Source organism: Solea solea, chromosome 14, assembly GCF_958295425.1.
Source record: "Solea solea chromosome 14, fSolSol10.1, whole genome shotgun sequence".
NCBI lineage: Eukaryota > Metazoa > Chordata > Actinopteri > Pleuronectiformes > Soleidae > Solea > Solea solea.
This window is the reverse complement of record NC_081147.1, coordinates 11,164,586-11,181,078: the sequence shown is the minus strand read 5'-3', so window position 1 is coordinate 11,181,078 and position 16,493 is coordinate 11,164,586. Positions and strand designations below refer to the sequence as shown.

At 44.3% G+C, this 16,493-nt stretch overlaps 1 protein-coding gene across 1 annotated transcript in view; it reads right to left on the bottom strand.

The window, feature by feature from the left end:
* Positions 1–16,493, bottom strand: part of gpc3 (glypican 3) — a 105,767-nt gene that overhangs the window by 3,859 nt on the left and 85,415 nt on the right. Inside the window, exon 7 of the mRNA XM_058650466.1 lies at positions 9,865–10,051. Within this exon, the coding sequence (XP_058506449.1) occupies positions 9,865–10,051 (187 nt within the window). The remainder of the gene's footprint in view (positions 1–9,864; positions 10,052–16,493) is intronic.

Genomic DNA, 16,493 nt, shown 5'->3' with positions numbered 1-16,493 from the left:
TCTTCTGTACACACACACACGCTGTACACACTGTCACATCTGAACTCTTAAAATAACAGATAGCTCCAAATTGAATTAGCTGTCTCATCTGATCCGTCTACTGTCCTCCCCAGTGGGAGGAAGTGGCTGCTCTGAGCCTCGGCGCGATCACAGGGGGAGCAGTCAGGAGTCCAAGCAAAGCTTCGTCCAGCTCTGTGAGTGGAAACACAGAGAATGGGGCCCTTCCTCTTGGGTCCCTGGTGCCCACAGCGGCCAGGCACCATCTCAAACAGAGGAAGGAGGCAAACAAATAAACCTCCAAAGCTCCGAACTACATCTCCAAATTTCTATGTGGTTACGACATCGTTTGAATGGCGGCCAGGGGACAATTAACTTTTTCCTCCTCCTGTGTCCTCAGACATGGCAGTGGGCAGACATTCTTCAGGGCTCTGAAAGAACGATTTGTCACTGTCGACAGCAGTGCACTGTACTGCCGAGCCAATTAAGCTCAAGGTGCAATTCGATACAGCTTTTATATACACTGTGGATAAGAGGGAGGGCGGGGGGCATGCGCGTCTACATTTGTGTGTTTGTGTGCGGATGATTGAGTGTGCTATGTGTGCACCCGTCCCTGTGTGTGTGTGTGTGTGTGTTTGTGAAAAAGCGAGAGACAAAGTGGGAGAGCATTGTGTTGGTGTGCTTTACAGCGTCAATAATGAGAGTGAAAAAAGGTCCCTGGCTGTTAAAAAAAAATTCCTCAAACCATGGAGGCCAAAAAAAAGGGTCTTTCTTGCTAGTTTAAACACTTCGACATGAGCAGCACCACAGAGGGGCCTTGTTCTATAGGCTTGAAAAACAACCCAATAGGGACAGAACACTATGCAAACTTAGATCCCCTAACACGCCTACACAGGGCTGGGACTAATAATATCCTGGTATAATTAGTGATGAACACCTGTGCCTGCAGGAGCAGCAAAGTATAGACAGAGCGAGAGTGAAAGAGTAGACAACACAGACAGGACTAATCCAGATTCAGTGTTCTGAGTCTTTTTCCTTTCCTTTTGGGGCCCTTTAGGGAGGAGCCAGGACAGTAGAGCGGCAGGGACAATTAGCCAAATAGATGGATAACTCCTTGCTATAAATAGAGCCACAATCCAGGCTGTGAATAATGTAAACAACATGGGCCCTTGAGGCTTTCAATGGAGCCAAGCCCTCCTCCTCCTCCTCCTCCTGTTCATTGAGACCTTCCATTTTCAGGCGATCACTCCTCAAAGGACACCACCTTGCTAACATACCCCTGCTAGCTTTGTCGTAGCCTTATGATCTCGAGTTACGACCAAGGGGAGAGGTCAAGAGTCCAACCATTGATTGGTTACACTGAACACTGTGAGCAGACAGCGCAGTCACACGTAAGTTGACAGCCTGGGATGTTTTCAGGCCTTTACTTTATGTTCCCTGTAGATTAAGCTGCCTTTCCTCAGGAGAGAAGGGAAATAAATACCTTTTATTCAGTGGCAGCAGTGGCTGCAGTGTGTGTGCATTTCTGTATATTCTGCATGTGTGTCTGCAGGGAACAGTCCACCAGTCGTCTGTGCCTGAGGCTCGTCGTTTCCAGCTGCAGTTGTCACAACAAGCAAACTATGTAGGAAAACTGCAACAGTGAGAGAAAAGCGCACAACTATTGTTGTGATGCACAACAAGCACAGTCACTTGTGCCGCATTACATGAATCTCAATCTGAAGATGCATCCAACTTTAAGACGTTGAAATTTTGGGAGAAGATGCACATCGGTAGCCAGTCGAGATATTATAATAATCTCTCAGGCGAGTGTGTACCTTCATGGTCCAGTACAGTTTATTCAGTACATGTGTGCTATGCACAAAGGCCTTTTTTGGTCAGATAAGTATGTGGAATGTTAAGTCTCCAAACACAGGTGCTCCTTATGAAACAGGAGCGATGGTTTAGATTGCTGCTACATTGGCAGACGGTGTGTGCACAACACACACACTTACTCTGGTCAAATTTGATCTAGGTTTCCAAAATTCAACCGCTTAATATTATAGATTGAAGATTTCCAAAGTGAAGCAAATATTTTATCACTCGTCTCATTTGTACAGAACAAACTATTCACTTGGATATTAAACTGAGCACGTTTAGAAATTGAGGAGCTAGAGTTTGCATATGGGTGTGTGGCAAGTGTGTGTGTGTGACTGTTCCAGGTATTACTCATGTTGTGGGGACTTAAATCTGTTTACACAGTCACGTTATGCGGACTTGTCGATCCGTGTGGGAAAAAAGCAATGTAAATTATGACATTTAAAGGTGAAGACATGTTGTATGGTTAGGATGAGGTTAGGGTTAGGGCAGCTGTGGTATGTGTACTTGTATTTGTATTTGTGATCTCTTTTGCATCTTTTCTGGCATAAACACTGACCTTGTCAGGACCAGTAGACCTCATGGAGACCAAAACCAGTCATGGTCAAGCTATAGACTGTCCAAATAAATGGAATCAATATTGTCCTAAGATGAATATTAATGTATAAATAATGTAATGAACAGATGTGCACATCTGTGTGAGTGTGTGTGTGTGTAGTAACATGATTGATTGATTGGGTCTTATCTTGGAGGTTAACAGATAAGATGCCGGGGTTGTAATTACTGGCTCCTTGGTCGCATTCTCCAACTTTAGCAACTTGGACAAGGCTGGTTTGCTGATTGAGAGCAGAGCTGAGCAAGATGCTTCTGTCCACAGGCTGGTGGGAATGTGAACGTCTGCCTCCACACCCACAGGCTGACCACAGGGGCACTTGGAGAGGCTGGGAATGTCAGGCCAACACCTTGAGGAGGCCCTTCCCCAGACCTTAGCAACAGCACCGCTCTTTACGCTGCTCTGACCTTCCAGCCTCCACAACACTCACTGTTATTCTAGGATGAGGGACCCTCCCACACAAAGTGCAACCGTGTAAGACAAGGAGATGTGATGCCAAAGAGGACTGAGGACACAAACAGAGATAATAGAGTTTTGAAAAAAAACATGTAGGTAAGCAGGCATACGGGTAAAAAAGCAAGACACAACAAGAACCCACATGGAGAAAAGGGAAAACATCTGAGTGAATCTTAATCTGGAAGTCCTGAATGTGTGGCTTTGCTCTGATAAGAAAGGAATACACCCAGCTGTCAAAGGGGAAAACAACCCTCCCTGACACTTTCTGAATTGTTGCTTTGTGGGATAAGTGCAAGTCCATGCCTATTAATTAACATGGTCAGTGAAGGGAAGTGGTGTAGGTAAGTAGACAACCCGCACTTGGAACCTGCTGGCCTCTCCAAATGAAATTTACTCTGATGTATTTATAGTCTCCATTTCCAGTTACTAATGTCATAGTAGAAAGAGGAGAGTGAAGAGAAATAAAAGCTTGAAACAGGGACATAAATTTTAACCAAGAATTCCTCCTAGTGCCGGCACTGTGAGGGTGGAAAATGTGTGAGTAAGTGAGAGAGGTAAAAAACCATAACAAATCAAACATACAAAGAGGTGATTCTGTGCTGAGGGCAAAGGGGCTTGTTCAGGGTGGGGAGCTTTGCTGTGTACAGAGGAGGCCTGTGAACCTCGGCAACTTAGAGGTCGGTGCTGATGGAGGGTCAGAGGTTGGTAGGGAGCGCCGGTTAAGGGTGTTTCTGAAAAGACCGGACAATGGCGGTTCTTATCAGGGGGAGAGAGGAAGAAGCAGTCGTGCACAGAGCTGAACTGATGACCGGAGGGTCAATTTTTCAGATTGGCCTGGGGGACATGGTTTTGGTCAAGGAGCCTCTGAGGAAAACATTCTTCGGATGCTGTCTTTATCTTCTAATAATGAGGAAAACTAGTATCCCACACAGATCTGTTAACATTCTCCTCCTGGGTCCAGCAGTGTGTGCAGTGACGGAAATGTAGCTGGCAGTTTGAGATCTGTGTGTGTTGTGCAAATGTCCCTGCTGACAAACAAGCAGAACTTTCCCTACATTCCTGTCATAGAGAGGCAGAATAGAAATACAGCCAAGAGTGACAACTTGGCTGGTTTGACTGTACATGCAGTGAGCGCCTGTTGAGCAGTTCTCTATCTCTCTCAGCTCTTTCTAGTGGTTAGCCTGTGGTTTTCTCCAGCAGCTCAGAGTCTATCGACAGCAGGACTCCTGCAATGTTCACTGCATTGTTGAGCTTCTTTCAAGAATGGGTTAGAAAAACAGAACTAGAGCAGGCTGCTGGAAAAAATATGTTGGCGAGAGGGAGAATTAAAGAGAGTGAGGGTGGGAGCAGAGGGTTAACATGTAAAATGCAAATCACCCAAATTCTCAACTGGGCTTTTAAGACATTCCCACAAAATGGCTGCTGTGTGTCACAGCAGCGGCAAGCAGCAGAGCAGCAGGCCTCGAGAATGGCCCCGCTGTGTGCAGAGTGTTTGTGGACTGTGGCTGAGCTGATGGACACGACCCAGGAACAGGCCTGGAATCAATTTAGTGCGTCCAAAAAGTGCCTGTGAATGTAAATAAAGCTCTTGGGCAAACAAACGCTTTTCCAAGAAGCAGACACAAACACAGAAAAATGCACAGGCCCACAAAATGAATCAAACGCTGGTGGGCCCCCCTTATGGAGATGGTGAGAACCCAGTCAGCTCTGTGTGCTTGTATCCACTGAAATTAAAACCAGGGCTCTTCTTCCTGCCTTCTGGCCAATCTAAGGGTTTTATCTCCTGGACTGATGGCGGAAGACCAACGAGGGTCCAATAAGAGTGTAACCTCATCCCCCTGTGCCTCTCCTCCCTCTTTCTCCCCTTTTTCTTTCCCATCATCCCCTCAATTGCCACTACATTCAGCCACAGAACCGGCGTAAGAGTAGCAGTGATTTTTTTCTCCCCCTCTAAAACGTTTAGGAATTATTTTCAATGAGGCTGCAAATCACCATAAACTTAGCAACATAATCTGTTCTTACATCTATATTTATTTATTTGCTTCTGGAAATCAGGTTTTGTTGCAGAAATGAAAATATATATAATCACAACCAATGGAATCTTTGTTAAAAGTACTTTTTGTAGGTTTGTAATTTCAGCTGTGGCACTTTAAACTAAATACAGTTGAGTATATACTGTAACAGTACTGCATATTCACTTTTAAGTCATATTTGAGTTTTTTTCACTTGTGGTTGAATAAGACACAGACTCATAGTCAGTCCTGACTGCGGTGCACACTGCTCCCTGTGCCTAGAACCACCACCAGCCAAACAGGCACAAACTCAATAAAAACATGGCTGACAGCACGGTCATCAGGAGAAAAACTGATTTTAACCATTCAATAAAAGGCTCACCTCATAAAGTCAACACCATGCTTATTAGATTTTACACAAATGCATGTATTTTTCATGTGATTGATTCATACATTAATAATATCAATTGAACCTGCATACAGTCAATGGTGAGCGATATTGAGGCGATTCGTTCGCCAGTTTTTTTTCTCATCTAACTAATCAAAATGCGTGTTGATAATGTCAGTCATCATCTACCGCTTTATCCTCTGCCAGAGGGTCGCGGGGGGTGCTGTGCCAATCTCAGCTACATCGGGCGATAGGCGGGGTACACCCTGGACAGTTCGCCAGTCCATCGCAGGGCCACACACAGATAGAGACAAACAACCATTCACTCTCACACTCACTCCTATGGTCAATTTGGAGTGTCCAATTTACCTACCCCCACATTGCATGTTTTTGGACTGTGGGAGGAAGCCGGAGAACCCGGAGAGAACCCACGCACACACGGGGAGAACATGCAAACTTCATGCAGAAAGGCCCTTGTTCCAACCGGGGCTCGAACCCAGGTCTTCTCGCTGCCAGGCGAGAGTGCTAACCACTACACCACCGTGTGGCCGTGTTGATAATGTGCCATATTCAAATAAGTGATCAAACACACATGGGACTGCTTACAAACAAGCAGGACCTTAGGTTTATAGCAGGGGTCTCAAACTCAAATGACCTGTGGGCCACTGACGGTCTCCTCAGGTCAGTCGGGGGCCAGTCAAGTTAAAAAAAGCCCAACAGTTGCAGTGAACGTTAATCATAAGTGCTTTACAAATAAAGTTGGATTGGATAATTTCAAAATATAAGTGGTTGTTTTAATATGCAACAATAAAAAAAACATTTATGATACAAAATTAATCTATTCATTTAAAATTAAAAACATATAGAAATGACTCGTTACAACTTAATATTGTTTGGAGGGCCACATGAAATCGATTGGAGGGCCACACACAAAATAATAACTGAATTTACAAATGGAGGACAGTGGATCAATAACTCCTCAGCATGTCAGATGAAACATGGGCTAAACATTCTTTTCTTTTCAGCAGGTGGTGGAGGCAGGCCTCACACAATGATTCTGTGGTGAGGTCAGCATGTTGTACCATCCAGCTGGTATCATCATCTGCCTGCTGCCGAAGTCCAAAAGAAGACTCAGGACATGTGGGCAAACACCTGCACTCATCCTTGCACATCTGCAACGTCTGAGCCCATCTCCGTCTGTCTCACGCTAACCCTGTACCTGGCAACCACATGTGGGCAACTCTGTAACTGAGGGCACATTCACGAGTGCAGTAGCTGAGATTATCAGCTCTATGAAACCTTAACAAGGAGGAAACAACATACATGGTGGACATATGCAACATTGCATGAGCTTAAGTCAACAGGGTCTGGGTTATGGCTACTTTGATGATGAAGACATGTGGCAAACACTGCTGTGGACCACTGGCGCCATGTGACTCAGCTATCAGGTGCCGCAGGTCAGAGGTTACAGCTTCAGTTAATTAACATACAAGGATCTCGTATCTGCAGCACATATTGCTGCAAATTCAACCGACAAACGGAGTAAAATATGTTTGGATTCCCCAGTGTATCAACCTTTAGAGTTATCAAAGGTGTTTTTGTCTCTCTCTGTTCTCTCCCCCCACATTCTTTCATCACCTCTTTCGTTCTTTTACTCGCCCCTTTGTTCCAGCCACAAAATTTGCAGCAGAACTGAAAGGTGAGCCTGGCCCAGCCTCTCATCATAAGCTGCGTGTTTCACATAACAAGAATATTTCTACTTCGTATTTTGCTAACCCCTGGCAATAATAAAATGCTTGTAAGCTTAGAAAAAAAAAGACAAGCTTTCCTGCAAAGTGCTTGCAGTGACCAAACGTCTGAGCACAGGAGACATAACAACAGGTCTATTCACGCGGCTCCTGCTGAGAACAGCAGTGAGGTACAGTACAAGCCCGTCCAACTCACCAAGAAGACACACAAGGCAGAGCTCGGGGGTTGCACAGCTTTCAGACTGATGAATGTTTCCAAACTGCAACTGCAGCCCACTTTAACATGTCGTTCAGTCTAGCAGTTAGCAGTAAGACTCTTAAAAAGCCATCTTTATAAGTGGCTTAGGATTGAGTGGACGTTTCTATGGAGTAATTCCATCTTTACTTTAAGTGAAACGAACATTTCCTCCAGATCAGTGAAGTGATTTGAACATTGATCAGACACAGCATTAAAATGGGTTAACGGTGTTTTAATGTGGAGTGAGTCTGACCAGTGTGTGTTTCATCACGTTGCCATTCTTTCCCCCGAAATCAACAAGGACTGTAACTCAGCTTGAAACAAGTGATTCACCTCACTGGCAGGTTTTCACTTTTACGAGGGAAGAAACACTACTCAGCATTAAGAGGTTTTTTTTTGGCAAGGCTGCAGTCTGACAACTCGGCAGTGCAAATTTGAAATAGTAAAAACGGGAGGAAAAAAAAAGTGACGTGCGGACAAGTGAATGAAGAGAGGCTTTGAGAGAAATGTAGGAGTCGATGTGGCAGGTTCGTAGTTTCTCACAGAGGAGTTACAGTCTGAGTCCAGGTGTGCATAAAAGCACTGACACACAGGTGAATCCACATCATCAGTCTCTACCAGAACACATACATCATAGATTATACCATACAAAAAGGTCCCTGAGATGTACGATCTTATATTGTTGGGGGCCACCAAACATTTTATCATTATATAAACCATCCAACCATCACTAGTTCATCGTGCTTTTTTATGCGTGTGAAGTTGTAAATGACTAAAGCTGGTGTGATGGTGGTAAACTCAACTCAACTCAAGTCTCTGAATAATATTATATCTATTGTAAGCTGTAACCAGTCCGGTCCCTTACCCTGGGGGTAATGTGGTTTTGTGTGCATGTGTGTTGGGGGGGGGGGGGTCCCTGTCCTGGAATAGCTCTACTGGCCTGGAATTCTCTGGGGAATGTGCGACGCAGGGTTTGACTGGTCAGGAGGGTAAGCATGTGTCTGTGTGTCTGTGTGTGTGTGTGTGTGTGTGTGTGTGTTGTGAGTGAGTAACGTCAGTGATCAGGAGGTTATGGAATCTGTGTAGAGAAAGAGCGAGGACAGATCAATCATTACGCACACTTGGGAACATCCTCTGTGTGGTCAGCAGGGTGACAGCTGGACTGTGTGGGGGTCTCACTCCTGACTCGCTCCTGTCTGCACCTTGTTGTTGAAGCTCCTGTCACCTTTTCCCAGCTCCTTTCTGTCTGTGTGTGTCTGTGTGTGTGCGTGCGTGTGCGTGCTTCACCATTGCTCCACTTGGGGCTTTGTGAAAGCAGATCTGACTCGTCCATCTCAGTGCAGCAGAGCACAGACAGGCAGCGCAATAGGCCACATACCCTAGGTTGACCTTTGAACCGCAGGCCCCCTGTTTGACCAAAATGGGCTGAGTGGACTTGCTAGGTCAGCGTTTTTCTGGGTCATCACAGGCTATCAGTGGCTATCTGTTTATCTGTCAATGGGCAGTGACTCTCCAAGGTCTGCAAACATTACTAGCTCGTGTACTAACAAGCACAAACAGGCGCATATGTGCCTGCAGACACAGCCACGAGTGCACATGAGGTGCACGAGATAAACAAGCAATTCACAGAAAAATAATAAAGTGCTGAGGTGTTATTATTCAAACTGCTGAACGACCAGGTTTCTTTTGAGCAACGGAATTCACTTCTGAAACTTTTGTGGGCACTTCTTTGAGTTTTCAGTCATACTCCAACCTGACGAGCACAATGTTGCAATGTTGTGAACTAATTTGACAATGGCTTGAATGTAACAGACATTTGTTTATATTTAAGAGAAGCGGAGCTGCTCAGACAGGTTAACAGCAGCGATGGCCCCTGAAGGATTTCTGTGCTATCCCCAGGTTTCTGCTCTTGCTCTCTGGCTGACGAACCCAAATCTCTGCCACAACACTCTCAACAGGAGGACTACTCCCAGCGCAGTGTTTGCTCAGCTGCGTTGGCTTTGTGTCTGTGTATGGAACGATCAAATCCACTTGTTCCTGCTCCCTGTCTGTTTTCTCCTCTTTTTCTGTTTGGTTTCTTTTCTTCCACCAGTTTGTAGCTTCGTTTGTTCTATGTTTGCCTTCGAGGGGGCACAGCTGACATTTTTCATGGGATTGACAGCGGGGAGGTCAAAAAGTCGAGGCGAAGCAGCTACCTGAGGAAGTCTCACGTCTCCTGTGGCATAGTGTCATGGTGGTGTCAACATGTACAGTAGTCATGTAAACACCTCTCTGCTGTGCCCACCACCTGTGTTTGGACTGTGACGGCTCTGACTCACTGCTGAAGAGGCCAAATCTATGTACTTTCCAATCCAACTCCAGTGGAGCTACACCTTGGTCAGCGGACATACATGTAAACAACTTAATGGGTTATGCCCAACATATTTTCTTGGCCCCTCTGGTAAATGCAATTTAAGGTGATTTGAAGTCATCAGTGAGGATGCAACACCTCATTTGAAACCACAGTCTTTGAAGTTGATTTGCAGATACAGTAAGAATTATGAGGAGCCTCCAACCTGCAAATATCCGTAGCCGTTTGCGTCTAGGTGGCGGCCCCAGCCCTGACACGCCGGTGCACTCGTCCTCATCGTCGCAGTCACCACTCTGGAATCCTTCTTCCCCGTCGTCGCTCCACCCATCCACTCCACCGCCACGAGAGCGGGCTCTCCAGCGCTTCTCCGATATGGTCACAAGCCGCAGTAACTGTGGGACAAACAGGAAATGGTTAAAGGTAATGACATTTAAACGCACTCAGCCTCTTCATGAATCATTCTGTGGCCGGAATGCGCCTGTGTGCATTAATGGTTTAACTAAGCTGTGAAAATAAATAAGGGCTGTCTCCTGATTTGACTGTGTGCAGAATGATAATAACAGTATGAGGGGAAATTCCTGACAGAAGCTTGAAAAGTGCAGGTTTTTAACAAACTCGAATCATAATCACCGGGCAGGAAAACAGTTTGTTATCGGTGCCAGTTTTGTTATTTTTGCCTAAAAGTGATTCATTCAAAGGGCTGTGGCTGTGGCTCCATGTAATTTACTGGTAGAAAAAGAAACAGTGGGGTAAGCAGACTGGTGTGATGGTGTTGTTACTGGCAAACAGTGTTCTCCTGAGTGGGTGTCTTAGGGCAACGAGGATACAATAATACCACAGAACTGTCCCTGTGGACATCAAACCCCAAGATCTAAAACAAGAAAGATAATGATGTTAATGTTTGTTTTGTTTTTATTATGACTTTTTCTATTTTCTCTTTGTTTTAACCACACTGAAAAAATATTTGACGAACTTCAAAAAAGATTCTTCAGTTGGTAACGCCAACAGGAATGAAGTTAATTAAAAGTAAGTTGTCATCATACGTTTTTTGAACTTAACTCTTTTACGTGTTACTAAAAGTAAGTTCATTTAATAGCTTAAATAATAACTTTGAATGCCTCTCCTGTGACGGAGACTTGGCCATGATGGCCACATAAACAAGATCAAGGCAAGGCAAGGCAGAGTTATTTGTATAGCACATTTCATACACAAGGGCAACTCCACGTGCTTTACATAAAAAGATCAGGCACAGGAGACAAACAGACAACAATACTGAGAAGGCTTAAAATATTATCATTTGGAAAAGAGCCTAAATTCAGTTTTGCTTCTGGGTTGTTCGACTTCCAATATTTTTCCAAGTGATTTACAGAAGCTCATAATATGTTGTGCAACACATACCACAGGAGTTAGTGGAGGACTGTGGTAAACTCATCAATGCATAAACAATAATAATAATAATAATAAAAAAAATGTTGAACTGTGAAGAAATTCCTCTTGACCAAAAGTAAAAGAGGGGAAATAGCAAACTTTATAATCACGAAAAGTGACTGAACCATGGCAAATTGAAAAACTTTGTTCATGGCAACAGTTTGGGTGTGTAGTTTTAGAGCAGCCCATAGATGGAAACAGATCTATCCTGTCTTGTATCCAGTGGTAAAAACATGTGAGCTTGGAGACCATCTTTCAGCCTCCACAGCATCACACATGATTGAGGGTCCTGCCAAGATAACAGATGTGCTAAATTCCAGCCGCCTGCCCGCCAATTGTCCTTTCATCTCACAGCTCGGCCTCCTTCTTGTTTGTTTTTTTATTGATTTACTTCCTATCTGCATGTGTCAGAATGCATTTTTTTGTTAGTGGTTGTTTTTGTCTATGGGAGAAAATTGAGTTCACATGGGCCCTGTTTCAGGTCGGCTGTGACATCTGCCTGGGATCAGAATGTGTGTGTTTGTATTTGTGGGAGACAGAAAGCGGAGGTAAAAAAAAAAACCCAGGTCTAATCACAGAGTTACGTCAGTCAGAGGATAAACAACTCGGTTCCCTCCGCCTGCATATACACACCAGTCAATCTGAGTTTTACAAGTGACATAAACTCTTAAGTTTAGACAGGGAACACACATAAGCTTGTTCCCAGCATGGCTGACGAAACAAACCTCCATTCATTTACCAACACTGAGGCCATACACAGAGGATGACCCAAACATTTCATCAACCTTGGTCACTCAGACACAGGGATGGACAATCCAGACCCAGAGGAATATTTCACCTCTGTCCTCTGTCTAGCGCCACCTGTTGACAGAGCCAAGCCATCAGGCGGCGCACTCAAATCCTGTGTTATTTCCCAGACACACATTCAACCGTGATAAATGGAACTTTAATGTACTGGGCCACAGAACTGTGTTTGCCTGAAGTCCTCCAGAGGAATTCCTCCTCATGGTCTGTATCCCGGCAACACAGTCACACTTTGGGAGGGGAGCGGTGTCTTGTGGAGCAATTAAAAGGCAAACAAACACTAGTAAAGCATAAGGAGGAAGATGTGGTATTTTGGAGGGTATTTTAGAACAAATCCTTACAAAAAAATTGTATGGGGAGTGAGGGGGGAAACACTGAATGTCATACCCTTATTTAGAGCTAAGTGTACCACTAACATACACACCACACACACTCTCCTTAACACATAAACAAACAGGCTGTGCTCTGATTCACTGTGCAATGAGTCATGTCTACATAGAAACAACATAACATGGAGATAATCATCCTCATCTGGGCACCATGAATGTCTGCACAAAGTTTTGTGCCAGTCTTTCAGGTAGATGTTGAGGTATTTCACATTATCAGGGAAAAACATCTGATGATGACGCCACAAGAAACATCTGTGGATCACCACAGTCGTGTGGTTATTCTCTGAGGACCCTGAGCAGTTGCACAGAATTCCGTGACCATATCATTCTATAAGTGGTGCTGATTAACATGAAAGTCACAAATATTACATTTATGGTGATGCTCAGAGACAGTAGAGCCTATTTAACACTGAAATTAGTGGGCGTACCTGTAGTTTCTGAACACAGGTGAAGCTTCTAAACCAGGAATCAGCAAGCAAATGTGGTCGAGGGTCAATTCTTTTGTGAGCAATTGAATATTGGGCCAAAAGATCGTATCTTCATCAGGCAATGTGCCTTAAAACGTCTTCAGTCAGGACAAAAACCCATGTTTGCTGCCTTAAGCTAACAATAATGTGAGCTTTAATCACCAGCTTGTTGTTGTGAAGACAAATGCGTGTGAGATACGTACGCGTATTGTTCATATTTATGGTGCATCACTTCAGTTTTAAGAATTACTGCTCTTTCTTTGAGTAGTTTACAGACATTTAGCCCCCAAACCTGTATTTCCATGACAACAGCAGTATGTTTAGTTTTCAAACCAAAAATTTAGTATACAATAAAAGCTCTGAACTCAATATGAAATAATAAAAAAAAAAACTGTGAAGATAAGCAAATAATTTAAGATCAGATCAGATTTGTTAAATCATCTGGCGGGCCAGATACCGATGCTGGCGTGCCCGTTTTGGCCCATGGACCACCAATTGCTGACCACTGCCCTACGCCATTACTATTGCTTTTTTTTCACCCCTGCATGACCTGTACTCCAGAAACAAAACCAGTCAGAAGAAGAAACAACAACAGTTGTTTTACTTCAGTTGCTCCATAAATCCATTGATCCATTGCTTTTTTGATCAGTGGGATTTTAATGAATGTACAAAATCTTCCAGGTGATAGTTGTTGAGTTATTTCACTCAGAGCAGTGAAGCGACTGACTGACATTGCCAACTACTCACAAGACTAAAAACAGTTTTACATTTTGGAATGAAAATCCGGTTTCAGACACTTGTAGATCAAAGGATTAGGAACATACCAACTATAAATAGCGTCGAATGAACAACAGATGATTTTTTATTTTTTTTCTTACAGTGGGTGGCAGGGCAGTACTGCATGTGCCTCTGTGGCAGGGCGCTGTGGCTTGTGCCCGCTGGCTGGCTGCCTCTGCCACAGCTGCGGTAGCAGGGAGGGGTGGGATGTACGCTTGTGTCGAAAAGTGACGCTGCGCTTTTGGCATGGCTGAGCCGCCACAGCGTGATCCAGCAGGAGCCTCGAGATTTACCACAAGAGGGAGAAACCGAGTTGCTGTAGGCTGGAATCTACTCCAATTAAAAAAAACTCAAAGCAAAAGGAAGCAGGGGAGGAAACAAATAAAAAAGACATTTTTTCTCCTGAAGAAATGCTCTGTGTATGTTTCCCATTAAGAGAAGAAATCTGGTGCTCTTACTATTCCCTACGCTCTCTCCTGTGTGTTTTGAGAGTTGCATTGTGGGCCGTCTTGCACAGACAGCAGGACACACAGAACATGTAATCAGTGCAGCTATGGGCATCCCGCAAGCCACAGGATTCACCTCCCTTTAACACAAAAGCACAAGTCACACCAAGGAAACACAGGCTCAAAGGCTGCACACAAAGCCCAAACATGTGGCAGATTGCTCAGTGCAGGCCAGTCCAGACAGAGACATAGAAACCACAAGTCTGTCACTGCCTCCCACACATGACATGAACTCCACACAGGGTCACTCTGTTTGACACGACAGCTGCTGCCGAGCCCCAGAGACCAGCCACTGGTTGACCTGCAGCAACAGAAAACAACGTGCCCTCACTGGTCGTCAGCTGTGCTCTCGTACATGATACTGTACGTCACACTGTAACTCACAGGCAGAGAGCTAATAAAAAGCTAAAAGGGTTAAACCAAGGAACAATCTCAGCATAAATGTAGACACTGTGGAAGTTAATGTAGTGGTGTTTGCACTGAAACTAGGAGAGGATGAGTAATGAAGAAAAAAAAGAAGGTTTTTGTCAGTGTGTGTGTGTGTGTGTGTGTGTGATTGGGATCAGGGCCTGTGTTATGTCCTCCTCTCCACGCAAGGACTTGTCTGCACAAGCTACTCATGACTCGGCCTAGACGGAATCTGCAGCTCTGAATGTTTCTCTCAATGCCTCAACACATCTGGTCTATAAATCTAATCTACAGAACCTGAAGCTTAACGTCCCAAACAGACTACTGCTTACCACAAGCTCATAACAAAAAAACAATGCTTCACCATCTAATGTCGACGGTTTCTACAAACGCTCAGGGCTACAGGATTAAAATGCACACTGACATCGCAGACTGTTTTCACAAATCAACATGTCTGTATTATTACCCTCAGTTCCACGGAGCTTCACCTTTGAGCTCATTGTCTCCGCCTTCTGATGCACAGCTTTTGGTTCCCTGTTTCCCATCTCACTAATCATGTCATTTCACATCCTGCGCTCCAATGCAATCAGCTCATTCCCCTCACCTACTGTTCCTCACCCGCAGTTAAAAAGTTCCCCTGTATGTAATGTATTGTCCTGTGTTCTTAGTTCTATAGTCTACCTGATCTGACTTGTTTCATGTTCTGACCCCTGGATTCTATCCTGCTGTTTATTGGATTTGTTTGCCTAATGTTTTGTGATACAAGTAAACTGAGTTCTCCTTTAGACTGATTTCTGTCTCTGTCGTGCTTTTGGGTTCTTCTCTGCCAGACCGTAGCCTGCACTTCAGAACAACTGTGTTTGAACGTTGGCGACAGAAAGGGCTGCAAAATGATGCCATGGCGGCTCTGTTTCTACTGGGCCGGCAGGTTCACGTTATGTCTTCAAGATCTTTTGAGAGTATTTGTTGTTGACATTTGAACAAGTATCCAAAAAAGTTAGCATCACCAAAACGTACCGAAAGTTACAGAGAGATGCTGTGCTTTGCTCGTGAATCCATGTTCGTCGCGCATTTCTGTGCTCTGGAGGCGTAGCTTCGGAGGGAAGTCTGAAGAAAGGGGCTTGGGCCTGGTAAAACTGTTTTTTCAGGATCTCTAACCCTACCTTTAACAACTAGCTGGAGAACATAGTGAATCATGTAGGAGATGAAGAGGCAGATATTGGAGTTAAATTCATCAGGTGAAAGGAAAAATGCTAACACATTAGCTGTTACAGTTGGTTTTGCCTGAGTCCTGTACACCCTCCCATATTCAATGATGCTGCTGTGGCAAAGTCAGATACAACTGTTCAAACAATCAAATGAAACAAATTGATATAATTATGTCACACAAAACAAACAAATCACATTTGAGTCTGCATTTGAACGTCACACTGTCAGACTTTTTCACCCCAGTTGACGTCTTTTATCAATAATGCTGTCTTCCCACATTTGAGTATAACGATAAAATGTTAAAAAAAAAAAAGGGATCCAAACTACTATTAACCAGACTTTGTTAATTGTTGCAACAAACAAAATAATGTGCGTTCAGTGGAGGAAAAAAAAGAACTATGTTTCTCACTGTGGTTTTACTCTATGAAACCAAACCTGACCTGCATGACAGATAGTATATTTATAAAGCTGAAGAGAAACTGGTCACTGTGTTAGAAAAATCCAACTCTGACTTTTCAGCACAGACTGTTTTTCTTTAAAAATGAAGGAAATGGACTTTCCCTGCACCTAATCCCCACATGCACTCTGAGCTGCTGCGTCTGTGTAAAGAGTGCAGACGAATGGGCCAAGAGCAGAGGAAAGAGGGTGGGAATGAGTGAGAGACCATGGGAGACAGCTAGAGGGACAGACGGAGGAATGACAGCAGACACTTTCCACAGAGTGAGTCATGGAAAGCTCCTCAGCAGCACACTGACAGACTGAGCAGCATTTAGGACGACACAGTTTGCCCTGCAGTGTCGCCCGTTCTCCCTGACTCATTATTCAACGTTTATTGAATATGAAATG